Source organism: Oryx dammah, unplaced genomic scaffold (assembly GCF_014754425.2).
Source record: "Oryx dammah isolate SB20612 unplaced genomic scaffold, SCBI_Odam_1.1 HiC_scaffold_2, whole genome shotgun sequence".
NCBI lineage: Eukaryota > Metazoa > Chordata > Mammalia > Artiodactyla > Bovidae > Oryx > Oryx dammah.
Window position 1 is genome coordinate 11,666,671 of NW_024070186.1, and position 14,337 is coordinate 11,681,007.

General features: G+C 57.0%; 1 protein-coding gene across 17 annotated transcripts in view; it reads right to left on the reverse strand.

Moving 5' to 3' along the window:
- The window catches only part of PCBP3 (poly(rC) binding protein 3), a 233,078-nt gene that overhangs the window by 3,932 nt on the left and 214,809 nt on the right, over positions 1-14,337 (reverse strand). For 4 of the 17 annotated variants that reach the window (XM_040264740.1, XM_040264731.1, XM_040264749.1 and 1 more), the window contains 4 exons: positions 13,146-13,289; positions 10,409-10,450; positions 1,937-2,015; positions 1,455-1,514 (listed from right to left, as the gene is read on the reverse strand). In XM_040264740.1, the coding sequence (XP_040120674.1) occupies positions 1,455-1,514; positions 1,937-2,015; positions 10,409-10,450; positions 13,146-13,289 (325 nt within the window). The remainder of the gene's footprint in view (positions 1-1,454; positions 1,515-1,936; positions 2,016-10,408; positions 10,451-13,145; positions 13,290-14,337) is intronic. The other 13 variants (XM_040264813.1, XM_040264807.1, XM_040264823.1 and 10 more) reach the window with 7 other exon arrangements.

The window sequence follows — 14,337 nt, forward strand, 5'->3', positions numbered from 1 at the left end:
ATGTGTGGGGTGTATGTGTGTATGGGGGGTGTATGTGTGCATATGTGTATGGGGGTGTGTGTGCCCATGTGCATGGGGTGTGTATGTGTGTGTGCATGGGAGGGCATATGTGCATGTGCAAGGGGGCATGGGTGCATATGTACATGGGGGCATGTGTGTGCGTGTGCATGGTGTGTGTGTGCCCGTGTGCATAGATGTGTGCGTGTGCATATTCATGGTGTGTGTGTGCCCATGTGCATGGGGGCACGTGTGTGCATGTGCCCGCGTGTGTGTGTGCATGTGCCTCGTGTAGCATGTATGCATATGTACATGGGTGTGTGTGTGTGTGTGTGTGCGTGTGGGGGTGTATGTGCACCGGAGTTCTAAGGGTCCCAGGGGCCCTGAAGAGGGAGATTATCACAGGGATGTGTTAACACAAGTCCCCTGTCTCTGAGGTTGTGCTGGGAGGGCTGTGGTGGGGTTGGGGTGTGATGAGGGAGTGTTCTTCCTGGGAAGGCCAGGCCCTGGGGGCTCTCAGACAGTCTCCCGGAGACCTGGAGGTTACTGAAATCTCACTATAAACGGCAGAGGGCTGCACAGAGCCCCTGGACACATGTCATCACCCAGATACAGAACTGTGCAGAGGTTGGTGTCCAGCTCCATAATCAAAATTCTTCTGTTTTTCTCTAATTTCCACTCAATAAAATCTCCATTAGCTTAATTAAAAACCACACCGAGAAGAAACCCACAGCAAGCACACGGAGCATCAGAGCTGGGGTTTCAGCTCGAGAAATAACCCCTGAGCCCTGTGGTCTCAGCCGGGTCCCTGTGGTCCTGAGGGACAGATGACAGGCAGATGCCCTGAGGTCCAGAACAGCAGTGGGGGCGGCAGCTGAGACCCTCCCCAGCTTCCCATAAGCCGGACCCTCGCTCTTCTGCTCTGATCCAGGCCTGCATGGGGAGTGGGTCAGAGTGTGGCGGGAGCCTCTGTCACAGGGCCCTTGCCAAGTCCAGGGCCCATACTTTCAGTGGCTTTGCTCCCAAACAGCCTGTAAGGAGCCATGCTCCCTGCTCCAAGCCTGGGTGACAGGATCTGGGAATCCACTCCCGCCCTGCCACGTCAGGGGGTGTTCAGTGCAGATCCACCCCAGAATGGTCTCTCCTACGAAAACTCACAGCCTGGTCAGCCCTTCCCTCCAGCCCTCCATACTGTGCCCCTGGGAGGATAAATGACCTTCCACCTGATGGGGCCGCTGTGCCCTGAGCACTGACAGAGACTTGACCCATCACTGCGATTGCAGAGCCATAGGTGGAAGCCTGGAGCCGCGTGTGCAGACCTGGAGTGGCCGCTCGGGCCGGCCCCGGATGGCAGCAGCCCTCCCCCAAGGCGCTCAGCGAGTGGCCCTCTGGCCCCTTCCACCCACCAGGTCCCTTCCTGGCTTGCTGACTCTCCATTTAGCGTGGTTTTATTTTACCTGACGACTGGCCCATCAGATTTTGAGCTTCTTCGGAGGAGTGTAAAGGCAGCTTTTCTCCTGGAGAGCAAAGAAGAAACAGATTTAATGTTTTGCCCTCAAGGAGAGAAGCAAGGTCACTTCAACTAGGGAAGCTCAAAGTCTGACTGGTGCGCCGCCCTGCGCTACGGGGGCGCCGTCCGGGCAGACCGCCCTGCGGGTGTATGGCCTCCTGCAGGAGGACCTCCCCAACAGCCAGCAGGCAGCAGAGCAGGACGAACCCTCGAGGGGGAGGCGTCTCCTTCAGGAAGGCCAGCTGTGGGGTGACTGACCCGCACAGAGACATCAGACAGATCCCTGCCCGCCCGCGGCAGCGTGCCCAGCGCTGTGTCCCAGCACTCAGACAGCCCTACCTGCTCCGCTCGCTGCCCTGAACACAGACGCTCGGAGAGAGAAAGGCCCCGGGTGAGAAGAGAGGTCAGAAAGGGCGGCTGGGTACGTACCGGGGAAAGCGGGGTTGGTCTGTCCGAGGGGAGGAAAGGGGGTTTGCTGCATGGCCAGCTGGTGGAGCTTGGTCAACTGCTGGGGTAGGAGGGACACGAGAGCTAAGAAGGTTATTGTTATCGAGTACAAGTCACACCAAATTAAAAACGTGTAACAGAAGTCTGCACAGATAGATAGAAGGGGGCCATGCGACACATGGCGGACGCAGCAGCACGCAAGGACTTGGCCTGGAATAACCAATGGGCCACGGTCGTTCAGCAGGCACTGAGTCCTTCCCCACCTCAGCCCCGGTCAGACGGGTGCCCGGGCTCACCGGGGAGGTCTACAGCCAGAAAGCAGGACCCGCAGGGCCCCTAAAACCTCAACGCCACACTGTCACTCACAGGACTCAGGCGAGTGGGCGGGAGACCCACGGCCCCTCCCTTCTGCACACCTGGTCCAGATAGCTGCCTGGTCCTCACTCTACCCAGGGGGTGACTCAGCGGGGGCTCCCTGCGAGCCCACAGCCCACAGCCCGCCTCCTGGGCCTCCGGGATCACAGGCACAGGGCTAGAAGGCTCCACCCGAGGGTGCGACGAAGCCAAGGGTGTCGCAGAGCCGCCAGGAGGGTGCCGGGCTCCCATGGGGCCAGCCACGCCTGCACCCTTCCCTTGTCCCTTGTGACCTGACCTTTGTCCCCCATCGCCTAGACTTTTGTGGGAGGCTTTGAAATGCAGTTTCTTTATTTTATCTGAGCCTCACTTCTTAAATAAGCACTAAAAACAACAGAGAATGGAGGTAACCATGGGAGCCCTGGCCACCTAAGAAGGGCTGTCTAAACCCCACCCCCGGCCTTGGAGACTTCTGGATGTGTCCTTAGCCCTGGCTCACCCGCTGGCCCCACGTCTCCAGTCGAGTGGATGGAGGGCCAGGTCATTCCAGGACATGCTCGCAACTCCCAACCTTCACAAAGGAAGCCTAGCCTGAGTGTTTCCAGGGCCCCGAGGCCTCCACCGAGCCCCGTGGCTGGAAGGTGGGGGCACCCGAGGAGAGTTATGGGCATCCCCAGGTGAAACATGGATCTAACCAGTCACCCCATTGGTCCCATCCTGCAGAGTCTGTGGGGGAAAGAGAAGGACAAACACTGGGATTTCTGATATCCCAGCCTTCAAGGGTGAGCCCCTGGGTGACAGAGGAGTGGGTTTGCTTCTGGCCTCCTGTGGGCCGGGCACGCTCTGAGAGTCCCTGATGTGATGGGGCGTGGGGAGAACTGGCCACATCTGACTCAGCTGCCACATCTGGCGGTTCCGAGGAGGGGATGGGGTGACCCGGGGTCAGAGTCCACCCTTGAGAGTCCCCAGTGAGGTGAGGCTGGGGTTTACAGCACACTGCTGCCTGGCATGTCAGCCCAGTGACCCGACACCATGGGGCTCAGGGTGTCCTGAGCAGACGTGCATGGAAGCAGCCTGAGAGGTGTCAGGAGAGCACATCCAGGAATCACTGTCATGGGGACACCAGCCCACGCCCTGGGGATGAGAGATGAGCGGAGACTGGCAACTGCTGTGCCATAGGCAAGACAACCCTGTGCAAGAGGCTGATGGGCCAGGGACCCCGCTGCTCAGCTCCTCCTTCTAGAGACATGTTGAAAGAAAGACGGCGAGGACCCATGGGTGCCGGGGGCATGAGGATGAGCGTGGTGGGAGCACCAACTCTGTCCTGCAAACCACCCCCACCCCAGAGCACAGCAAGTCACCCTGGGTCACTAGGACACTGGGCAGGTGCTGTGCCCTGAGTCCACCTACACAAAGGGCTAGAAGGGGGCTAAGGAGCGGACAGAGCTCCTAGGGTGGAGGAGGAAACCCATGTCCAGAGACAAACATCCAGGTGGCCATCCATAGACCCGGTAGTGCAGGCAGGCCACCTGTGCTCACCTCACTGGGGTTTCTTGCAGACACAGCACTGGGTCATGGACAGGGGCCTGGTGGGGCCCGGCCCTTCCCGTGGGGGCCAGGGCCAGTGGGAAGCCCTAGGAGCGGGCCTGCGCTCCTGTGCAGGGCTCGGCTGTTCCCTGCTCCAGGTCCACGACTCCACCCCAGCTGGTGTCTGTGCGTCTGGCGGCTGGGCTTGTGCGGTCGCCACGTGGGCAGGGCCCTCTCCCTCTGTCCCCGAGTGCCCGGGAGCGCACGGCTATGCACCGGACAGGACGGCGGGGCAGATCGGGGCTCTGGGGGCAGGAGAACTGACGCGAGTCGGCTCCAGCTCCGACCAGTGCTGCAGACATGGGCATAGCTGGGAGACGGGCACCACGTGGGCAGCATGCAGGCTGAAGAGGCGCTGCTGTGTGAGTTGGGTAAAGGAACATCGCACACTCACGAGGCTCCCCACTGCGCTGCCCATGGCCCCCACAGCTGGGATGATTCTCTGTCTCCCAGTTAGATGGATAAGCCCACTACCACACGTGTTACAGGCACAGCCGGACGACCCAGGAGGAGGGCTCTGCTTGCACCTGGGAAGTCTGACCCTCAGAAGTTCCGCTGCTCCCACCCTGAGCTGTCCTCTGGCACGTGCCTGCTGCCTTTTATGAAACAGTGGCCACAGCACACGTAACCCCCTCCGGCACCCACGGATGTAAGGTGACACCTGGGGAAGGACTGGCTGGACGAGGGTGCCCAGGGAAGCCCTCCCCCCGAGTTGGGGACCGCTGGATGTCAGCTGACATCTTCCCGTCTTGGTTTCGTCCTTAACGGGGCCTCCTGGGCTCCATTTCTCCATTTTGTGAAGGAAGGAGCAGCACTGGGTGCTGTGGGGACTTCCCACTTTTTGAGGGATTTCTACCACAAATGTGGCCAGGATTTGAGGGAAGAAAGGAGGGGAGGTGGTGCCACATCACAGACGTTTCTCCATGGCCTGCCCTTCCCACTGAACCGTGTTGGGGCATAAAACACAGATAAGTGCTCAGGAGGGAGCTCACAAGCACACAGCTGCACGCACATTCAGCGACAGGCTGCGTGGTTCCGGCCGTGAGTCTCCTCTCCTGTGAGGTGCTCGCTGGTGTCCTTAGCTCATCTTTCTACCGGGCGGTTTTTTGCTGATTCATGTAAACTTACGTATTTCAGATTCTCATTCTAGTTCAGCTCCATGTACTAGAAAGATCTTTCCTCCAATCTCCTTATGGAGCCTTGAGAAAAACCACAGTTAAAATTTCTAATGTGGTCAGATTCATCACTGTTTTCCTTAATAGCTTGTGCTTCTGTGAACTGAAAGATATTCTATCTTTTTTTCTAAAAGTGCTACAGCTTTCTCTCTCATTGTTGAAGTTCTCGGTACAGGCAGAGTGTTTGTTTCCCATCAGATGTTCTCGGTGTGACCAGCTTGCTGGCTCAGGCCTTTGCTCTTTCCCATAAAACAGCAGCAGGGACTTTGTGTCACTTCTGCAGTACCCGCCTCTCAACCTGGGAGGACCCCTGATGTCCCGTCCAGGAGGGTCGTGTGTCTTTCCTTTCATTGCGCTCTTCTGGTTGGCTTTAAGTTTCAATAAGGACGAGATTTTTTTTTTTTAATCACCTTTTAACTGTTGATTTTAACTTACTGTTTTGTGGGAGAGAGCTGTCTCTGAGTCCAGCTTTTGAGAGATGGTGAGTCTGTGCTATGTGTGTCGTGGAGCTTTGTAAGCGTTCTCGTGGGTCCGGCAGCTGTGCTGGGGCGTGCTCAGGACACACTGGTTAACTCGGCTCAGGCGGAACCATCAGAATCTCTTCCTTCTTGTCTACATGGCCTTCACGTTCAGGCTCCGCTGCAGTGTCTGTCAGATTCCCCTAATGGTTTGTTAACTTTTTCCTTCACATGTGTCTGAAGCTGTGTTTTAGGTGCATACAAATTTAAACTGCTTTCTTTGAGTAAACTGAACAGTTTATCAATAAGTAATGAGTAAGTGATTTGCAATAGTATATTGCTTCGAGTTAGTATTTTCCTTTTTTTTTTTAAATTTTGTCTAGGTCCTTCTTCTTTAGGTGTGCCCTTTGAAATAAAACTGAAAACTTTTTTGTTTGCTTATTTATTTTTTAAAAATCTGACAGATCTTGTTTTTTAACTGGAAAGTTTCTCTTACTTTGGTCACTGTAGATGTATAGTAATTTCTGTTGTCTTATTTTAATTGCCCTGATCGTCCAGGGTTTCTTTTCTCTTTCCCTTTCTGCTGTGTTGATTAATGATATTTTCCGGTCACCCATGTCCCCCCACCCCACACCTTTAATGAAGTTACAAAAGTGAACCCTTTTCTGTTAGCCACCACTCTGGAACTGTAACACGTACACCTGCAGTCCTAATTCAGCATCTTTGCCTCCTCCTGAACGCTACAGTGGCCCCAGGATGTTTTCACCCCCTCGGCCACATCCTAAATCTTAGCTGTGCTCTTGGGGTCCATTTAGTTCTGTATGTTAATCTCAGCAATTAGCATTGATTTTGATTTTACAAAGTGTGTTTTCATTTACCCAGATGTTTACGTTTTAATAGACAAAAATATCAATGTTTTCTTTCTGATTTGTGCCTCTTTTAAAAGGAAGGAGATGGCAGATTTCTTCGCTCACCATTCTTTCTTGTGTTCATAGCCTTCTTTCTGAGGTCATTTTCCTTTTCCTGAAGGGCGCGCCTTAGAAGGTCACAGCTGTTTGAAAAACACCTGCCCTCGATGATCCTCTGATGGTTGTTTTATCTCATCATCCCCTTCTGGCCCCTGCATTGCTCCTCTGAGACCTTCTTTCTCCCTCCATCTTCAGAAGATATGCTTTGGTCTCTGGTGTCATGTGGCTTTGTTTGGACACGTCTAAGAACGATTTGGGTTGATCTTGTTTGAGATTTGTTGAGATTGCTGAATGTGAGGACTGTTTTGTTACTGATTCTGAGAAATTCTCTGCGATCATCTCTTAGAGTCTTCCCTCCCTCCTGCCTATCCTCTCTTCCTGGGGCTCTGACTGGATCCGGGTTCTTCCTTCTCAGTCCTCCATGCAAACAAGTCATCCAGGGTCTTGTGAAAATCCAGGTTCTGATTCTGGGAGGGGCGGGCTGAGAGCCCTGCCACTGAAAAGAAGCTCAGTTCAGTCAGAGAGGGTGTGCGACCTGGAGGTGGGGTGGGGAGGGGAGTTAACCTGCCCTATTAGCTGCTCTGCAGCAGGTGAGGCTGAGGGTGCCTCCCTGGAACCAAAAAGAGCCAGAGGCATGGGCATCAGCAGGGCAGCCATGCAGGTCCCTCTCAGCAGGGCTCTCCCTGGGAGACTGGGGGGACACCGAGGAGGCAGGTGGGGAAGGTGCTCCGTCCTAGCTGCGTCCACTCTGACGGCGGGGGGGGGGGTCCCAGGGACCACCGTCTGCACAGGATTCACTGGTTTCCTCCACTCACTGTAACACACGTGTTTCCATCTCCCCCCTGCTTACTCACTAAGCAAATACCTGGCCAACGCAGCACCCACCCTCCCCCAGGCACTCAATACCTCTGCTGAGACCCAGTGTCATGGGGACCCACAGCTCTGCTGCTCCTGGACCCCAGCTCTGGAGCTCTCTCCATGAAGCTCCATGTCCTCCCTGTGAACCCTGGGGCATGGCGTCCACCCAGGCCCCCGTTGGTCCAGCCCAGCTTCTGGTCTAAATCCTGCTTGCTTCCAGGCCCCTTTAAGGAGAAGATGCTGAGCAAGGGAGTGACTTGGGAACTCTGAAGACTAGAAATAAGATCCTCACGTGTGGGGTGCTTGAGGGTGACTCATTTCTCCCAAAAGAAAACAGTTCCTTCCTGGTATAATCAGCACGGGGACAGGAAGAGTGGGGGTGGGAGAGCGGTGATGATGCTCTGCGCCTGCTCCCGCATCCTGAGTCGCGGCTGCCGTGGTCCTCCCATGTGTCTGAAATCACGTCTGACCCCTCGAGCAGGGCCCGTGGGGGAGTGGGCAGCTGTCCTGGAGCACTGCCGCTGCCAGCCGTAATCTAGGCCACCGGCTGCGACTGAGGCCACCGGCTGTGACCCAGGCCCGCCACCCAGTGGTCCCTGGCCTCTCTGAATGCCTGAGAGCTGTGAGTCCCAGGAGGATTCTGGTGAAACAAGGCCTGAGCCTAGCGAGGACCTGGAGGAAGACTGTTGAGGGCGGGGCCCTGATTCTCAAGTCGGGTAAACCAGAAAGCAGGAAGAACTGCACATGCTTTAATTCCACATGAAGAAACCCTCGGCTTCGGGAAATGTGTTTCCTCGTGGTCTATGCCTGATTCAGGAAGATGACTGTGTCAGTCACTGGGGTTGAAATGTTTAAATGGTGTATTCAGTTATCTTGTAAAATAAATTAGTACTGTCTATAATTATCATATTTGTGCTCTAAGAAAAGTGAAAGTGAAGTCACTCAGTCATGTCTTCACTCATCACGGCCCTGTGGACTGAAGCCTACCAGGCTCCTCCATCCATGGGATTTTTCCAGGCAAGAATACTGGAGTGGGTTGCTGTTGCCTTCTCCAGGAGATCTTCCTGACCCAGGGTTTGAATCTGGGTCTCCCAAATTGTAGGCAGATGCTTTACCGTCTGAGCCACCAGGGAAGTCCACTCTAAGAAATGAAGCTTTAAAAAAAATCCTACTGAAAATTAAGCTCAGATGAAACTGCCTTCCTGGCCATCGTCACTTGCTACCGTTTGTTTGGAACAGACTGTCAGTGACGGTTCGAGCTGTCAACTCTCTGCTCTGCAGGAGAAGCATTTTATCAGAGTCCTGCTTTCTTCCCAACAGCTGCTCCACAGCACATGCAGGTCTGGAGGACACGGGGGCCCTCACAGAAGCCCTCAAGGCAACTATGTAACAGCAGCTATACAATAGTTTAAAAATTAAAAAAAAAAATCTGAAACTACTCATTTTTAAGAAATACTGAGAACGTCACATGAAAGAGCAAAACAACCGACTGATATAAAGACCAACCACCAAACCAGTCGACGTCCCTGGGGCTTGCTAGGCGCCTGTGCCCCCTGGTTTCGGTGGCCTGTGTGCGAGGCCTCCGTAGGGAGCACAGGCCCCGCTCAGCACTGCACGTCTGAGCCTTGGGTCTGGGTCCAAGCTGCAGTGGGGTAAACTGGCCCCTCTGACCCAGGTTGCTGTGTGCTGAGTTCTGAATGTGCTTTTGTACAGATGCTCTTCTGAAGGCAAGAGACTGCCAGCGGTGGGGATCAAAGGCTGTGCCACCCCAGAAGCTGGCTTCCACTCTGATCTCTGCCACCCCTGCGGGAGTTCTATCGGGGTTCATGGACTACCCCCCAGCACTATGAGCACTCACTCTGCATGGAGATGCACCCTCCCCCATCCCAGGCTCTTTTGCGCCTTCCCTGGGTCACAGCCAATGATGGTCAGTGGGACGAGGAGGGCAGGCAGCCCCACGTGGCGTGGGGGCGGTCCCCCAGCCCTGCGTCCATCAGCTTCTCTGCCATCTAACTTGTTGCTTATGAGGATTTCTTTTCTACTCAATAGCAATTTCCTGCAATGATAATGAATTGAATCTCTGTGCTTTCAACACACACACGTACTTAGCATCAGTTAATTCTTAAACCTCCCCCTGCCCTGCTCTGTATCTTAGGCGACTGCCTCTGAACCTGCCAATTCAAAACAGTGAGGATCCGCAGAAGACTGGCGGGCATCACGGTCCCCCGTGGCCCCTGTGCCTGGACAAACCCCCACCCCCGCCCCCCGGCTCTCACGAAGCAGCACGTGGACGCATCCTCCCAGCACAGAGGACATATCTCAGGTGGGATCTCGCTCGCTGCAGCTGAGGCAGCAGCACACGAGCCCATTCCCTCTCCTCCCCGCAGCCCACCGCCGGGGACCGGTGGGGCAGACTGCACTGCCCGGCGCATCTACAGCCCTGTGGCCCCGAGGTTCTCCCTGCATGGCTCTCAGGGTGCCCAGCCCTCCAGCAGCAGTGCCACACTCAGCCTGGAGCGCAGTCCGGAGCAGCCCTGGGTGTGCAACGTGTCATAACACTGGCACAGAGCCTTGTCTGCTCTGTGGGCTTCTGATGGCCGGGATCTCGTGGGTGCCGGGACTTTGCTCCAACTGGGGCTGAAAGGGAGCGCACAGCATCACCAAAGGTTCCAACGCCCGTCCAAGCTGTCCCAGCACACCTGCTGATGGCTCGTCACCTGCCTGCACAGGTGCACACAGGGCCTGAGCTGTCCCCGCCCACCAGGGTGGGTGCCAGGGACACAGCAGCCCGGGGCCACCGCACGAGGGCCCGGGTGTAAGCCGGGCTGCAGCCACGCTCAGAACAATTTGACACCAGGCCAAGTCCTCCACATGGGAGAATTAGTGCTAAGAGGTTAAAGGTTACTCAGGGCCATATGGATACGACACAGGTCAGGAACACGGAGAACGTATTAATATTATTGTGTAATATTAATATTAGTAGCAACTGACAGCAGCATGCAGGTAGGAGGAAGTGGTGACGAGAGGAGGTGAAGGGGCAGAGTGAAAACTCACATCTGGGTGGGGGATGGCGTACTGTCCCTGGATCGTGTAGGCCTGGAGAGAGAGAGACACCGTCAGCTCACGAAGCGGCGGCCATACATCCCCTCACCGCATGCCCTCACGGAACGAGGGCCTCCTGGGGCGGGCTCCCCTGCCAGTGGGCACTGGCTCTCTGATTAAGGCTTTCCCCTTCACATAGGACAGGCGATCCCTCCCTCCGGAAGCTGGGGGCGGGGGTCCTGTGTCCCCTGTGGCTGGACCTACAACCAGACATGCGATGGGGTGGGGGCAGGCTGGAGGGACCAGGTGGGATATGTCCGTCTCTCACCCTGTTGTTTCTCACCCTGTTGTTTCTCAATAGGAAATAGCCACGCGCCATCCAGTCGACCCTTGCTGGGGACTGATGGTTATTAACACTGGAGAGTTTAATCGGCCATCAGAGTACACACTTTCAGGAAATAACTTATCCCAAGATAACCAAACAACAAAACAGAAAACTTTAAAAGGTGACTCAAACTCCACTTTGCAAAGGTCAGATTAAGAAATGCGCCCAAATCAGCCGCAGGCTGGCGAGCGTCTTCCGGCCCCAGGGTACTGGGCGCAGCACACGCTTGGTAGTATGGCCCCTAGGGGAGTCTCACTGGGCTTCATCATGTCACTCGCCTTCAAGACGGTGACACGGAGCAGCCACAGCAAGTGTGTGTGACCTGCAGCCTCTCCCACACCCAGCCCCCTGCCCCACAGTCCCTCAGTGAAGATTCTTCCAGAAACTCGTGGCCAATCAACAAACAAACCACACAGAGTCGAGGGAGAGTGAAGACAAAGGCTTTCACCGGGACTTGGGATATGGGAGCGTGTTGCAGAGCCACACTCGCCCGCTGGGGGGTGGGTGCGGAGCCCTGTCGGGGGAGGTCTGGTGTCTCACAGTGAAGGAAAGCAGCCCGGCCAGAGACGGCGAGCATGCGGCAGCCTGTGTGCACCTGGGGCCGAGGGACCAAGAGGCCCATCTGCAGGTGTTGTATAGATGCCACTAGGCACTGTGCCACCGTGTCTCTGGGTAAGACAGGCCCTGGAGGGGCGCTGCCCACACGCTCCGGCTTGCAGTTCTTCACCCCGGACGCTGTTTCTGACACCTTTTTCTCACTCAGCTGTCAGTGCTATTTGAAGTGCACAGCCACCCACCATCCTCTCAGAACAGAGGTGGAGACGAGCCCAGGCAGTAGGTTCTGTCTGGGCAGACTCTGGGGTCTGAACGGGCTGGGGAGGCAGGAGCCACCTTTCTGCAGCAGGGGCCCGGCCAGTTCTTCCCTGGAAAGGTTGGGCTGAGAGGCTCTGAAGCCGGGCGTGCAGCGTTTCCCGCATTCGGGTGCGGGGGCCAGGGCCTGGGACACGGGCTCCTCCGCCCAGCTGCCTGCGGTGCTGACGACCAAGACCAGTCACTCACTGGCCACTCGTGCTGTCCCCAGGGCACAGGGGTCGGGTTAAGGTGCTGCCCTCCCGCAGGGGCGGTGACCTTGCTGCCCCACCTGGGTGTGGGCGACGGCCAGGAGGCTGCCCGGGCTCCAGCTCTTGTCAATCCGCCTCCCTTCTGGGTAAAGCCCGTGCTTCACCACCAGGGATCATCACAGGCTTGCCTGCACGCACGCTGGGGCCAAGGCCTGGCCGGTAACTAACCTGCCCGCTCACCTGGATGCAGCGAGGAGGGGAGCTCTGAATAGGGCTGGCCCGCTGTGGCCGCCCTGAGCCATGGGCCGTGGGAACTGCTGCCTCCCAGGGGTAAGCAACCCAAAGGCGGCTGCAGGAGCAGAGACCCAGCTGTTGCCGCACAGGGGTGGGGGGAGAGGAGAGAGATGAGGGATGGGGGCGGGGTGGGGGGCTGGAGACAGGACCGGGCCATCTGATGAGGCTCCTTCACAGAGCAGGGTGGGGCAGCGCAGGCAGCCGTGGACGACCTGCGTTTGCCTCTTTTCCTTCTCAGCCCCTCCCCCACCCTGGGGCACCCAGGACCTCCGTCTTCACTCTCCCTGAACAAACACACAGCACCGCCGCCCGGACGCAGAGCTCCCCCTGGCACTACTGGGCTGCGTCTGCAAAGTCCTTGACCGAGGCTGAGGTGATTCTGCCGAGGTGGCCGGTGCCCAAGGGCAGGAGACACAGCACGGCCCCTCTGTCGGCCCCACTAGGCCAACCACTGGCTGAAGACAAACCGCCATGACCCCCTCCTGGTGGGAGAGAAGGGTCAGGGACTCTTGCCCAAACCCGGGTATGCAGTGCGGCTGTGCCCAGCCTCCTGCGCCTGCAGCCAGTGTGGGGAAGGGGGAGGGGGAGGGTGCGGACCATCCGAGTAACCGGGAGGCCCAGCCGGGCCTCCTTCATCCTCCTCTTGTTCCTCACGTGCTACTGGGAGGGACATGTGTGTGGGAACGCGTGTCTCAGGGGGAAATGGGCCAGTTTTTACAGTCGTAGTTGTCTCAACCCTGAGTCCTAAGACCCTTGGCAATACCCCCGGCCCTCCTTCCCTCTGAGCTTCCTAAAAGCACCGGGAGACTAGACTGGGCAAGGCTGCCCAACCGCACAGGCCTGAGCCCAGGCCAGGGTTGTCCTGGGCCCCTTCCGTCCGGGGACACTGCCTGGCAGTCTCACGCGGGGCCCGCGTTCAGCCCCGGCCGAGCCGAGGGTGGGGAGCTCTGCGTCCAGCGCGGGTGGGGAGACGTGCACGTGAGAAGGGAGAAAACCTGAGTGCACTAACGGGCAGCGGCGGGGGCTGCAGTAAAAGGCTGAGGTTGGCAGTGGAGGCCGCGAGCGGGTCGGCTCTTACCTGACCACCTGCAAAAATGACAGGGGTGGAGGCGGGCTTTGGGCGGTAGGGAATGGTGGCACCTTTCGGTGGGGACTAGGAAAAGGGACAGGAGAGGGAGACAGAGTGTTAGAGCGGCCTCGCAGCCTGACAGTCATGAGGCCTCCTTCCGAGCCCCGCCCACTGTGCCACCCAGCCCTCCCCAGCCCCCGGTCCTCCAGGAGCCACCACCCTAGATACAGCCCCCAGCAGGAGGCAGCGGGCGAGGCGGGAGGAGGGACCCTGCCTGCAGGCAACCCTTCCCTGGAGCCGAGCTTGGAGGGGACGCCTCTGCCTTCAGTCCTCGGGAAGAGCCCTGGGACTCTGTGCCCAGAATGGCGCTCCACTTGGCCTGGGCTGATGTTCAGTTGGTCTCATCTCAGCAAAGTTAGAAACATCCAACTTCACTATTGACAAAAGAGTCATCATTTAATACACCTCAGAGTCCAAATGAAATAGTCCACAGCTGTGATGAGATCTGCTACAACTTCCTTCCACTATTCTGTGTCCAAAACTTTAGGATTTGTGTCTTGGGGTGCACGATATTCTCAGGTACCAGAAGTATGCCAGGGTGTGACAATGTCAGCCTAACCCCTGGGTCAGGAGCAGTCATGCCCACTGCCAGCCGCTGCCCAGGCAACTGTCTTCCCTGGGAGCAGAGTCCACGGGGTTGGGCCTGGCTGTTGTTGTAGTCCCAAGTCAGCTGCACCACCAGCCAAGGGCAGAGCTAGGGGGCCAGAGCAGTCTGTCCCTGCAGGGAGCTCCTGAGGCCACTGCCCACCCAGGCCTAGTCCATGCCTCTGTCAGGCAGTGTGACTTCAGAGTGCTCCCACCCAAGGCACGCGCAGGGATGTGGGGACCGCAGACTGGCTGGTGGCTTCAACTCTGCAGCCCAGGCTGCACCATGTGACCTTGAATACATCGTGTAACCTTGGCCTGCTACTGCAACCTTGAACACGGTATGACCTTGAATGTGCTGTATGACCTTGAACACAGTGGTGTGACCTTGGTTGTGCTGTGTGACCTTGAATATGCTATGTGACCCTGGATGTACTGTGTGATCTTGAATACCTTGTGTGACCTTGGAAGTCCATGTGACCTTGAA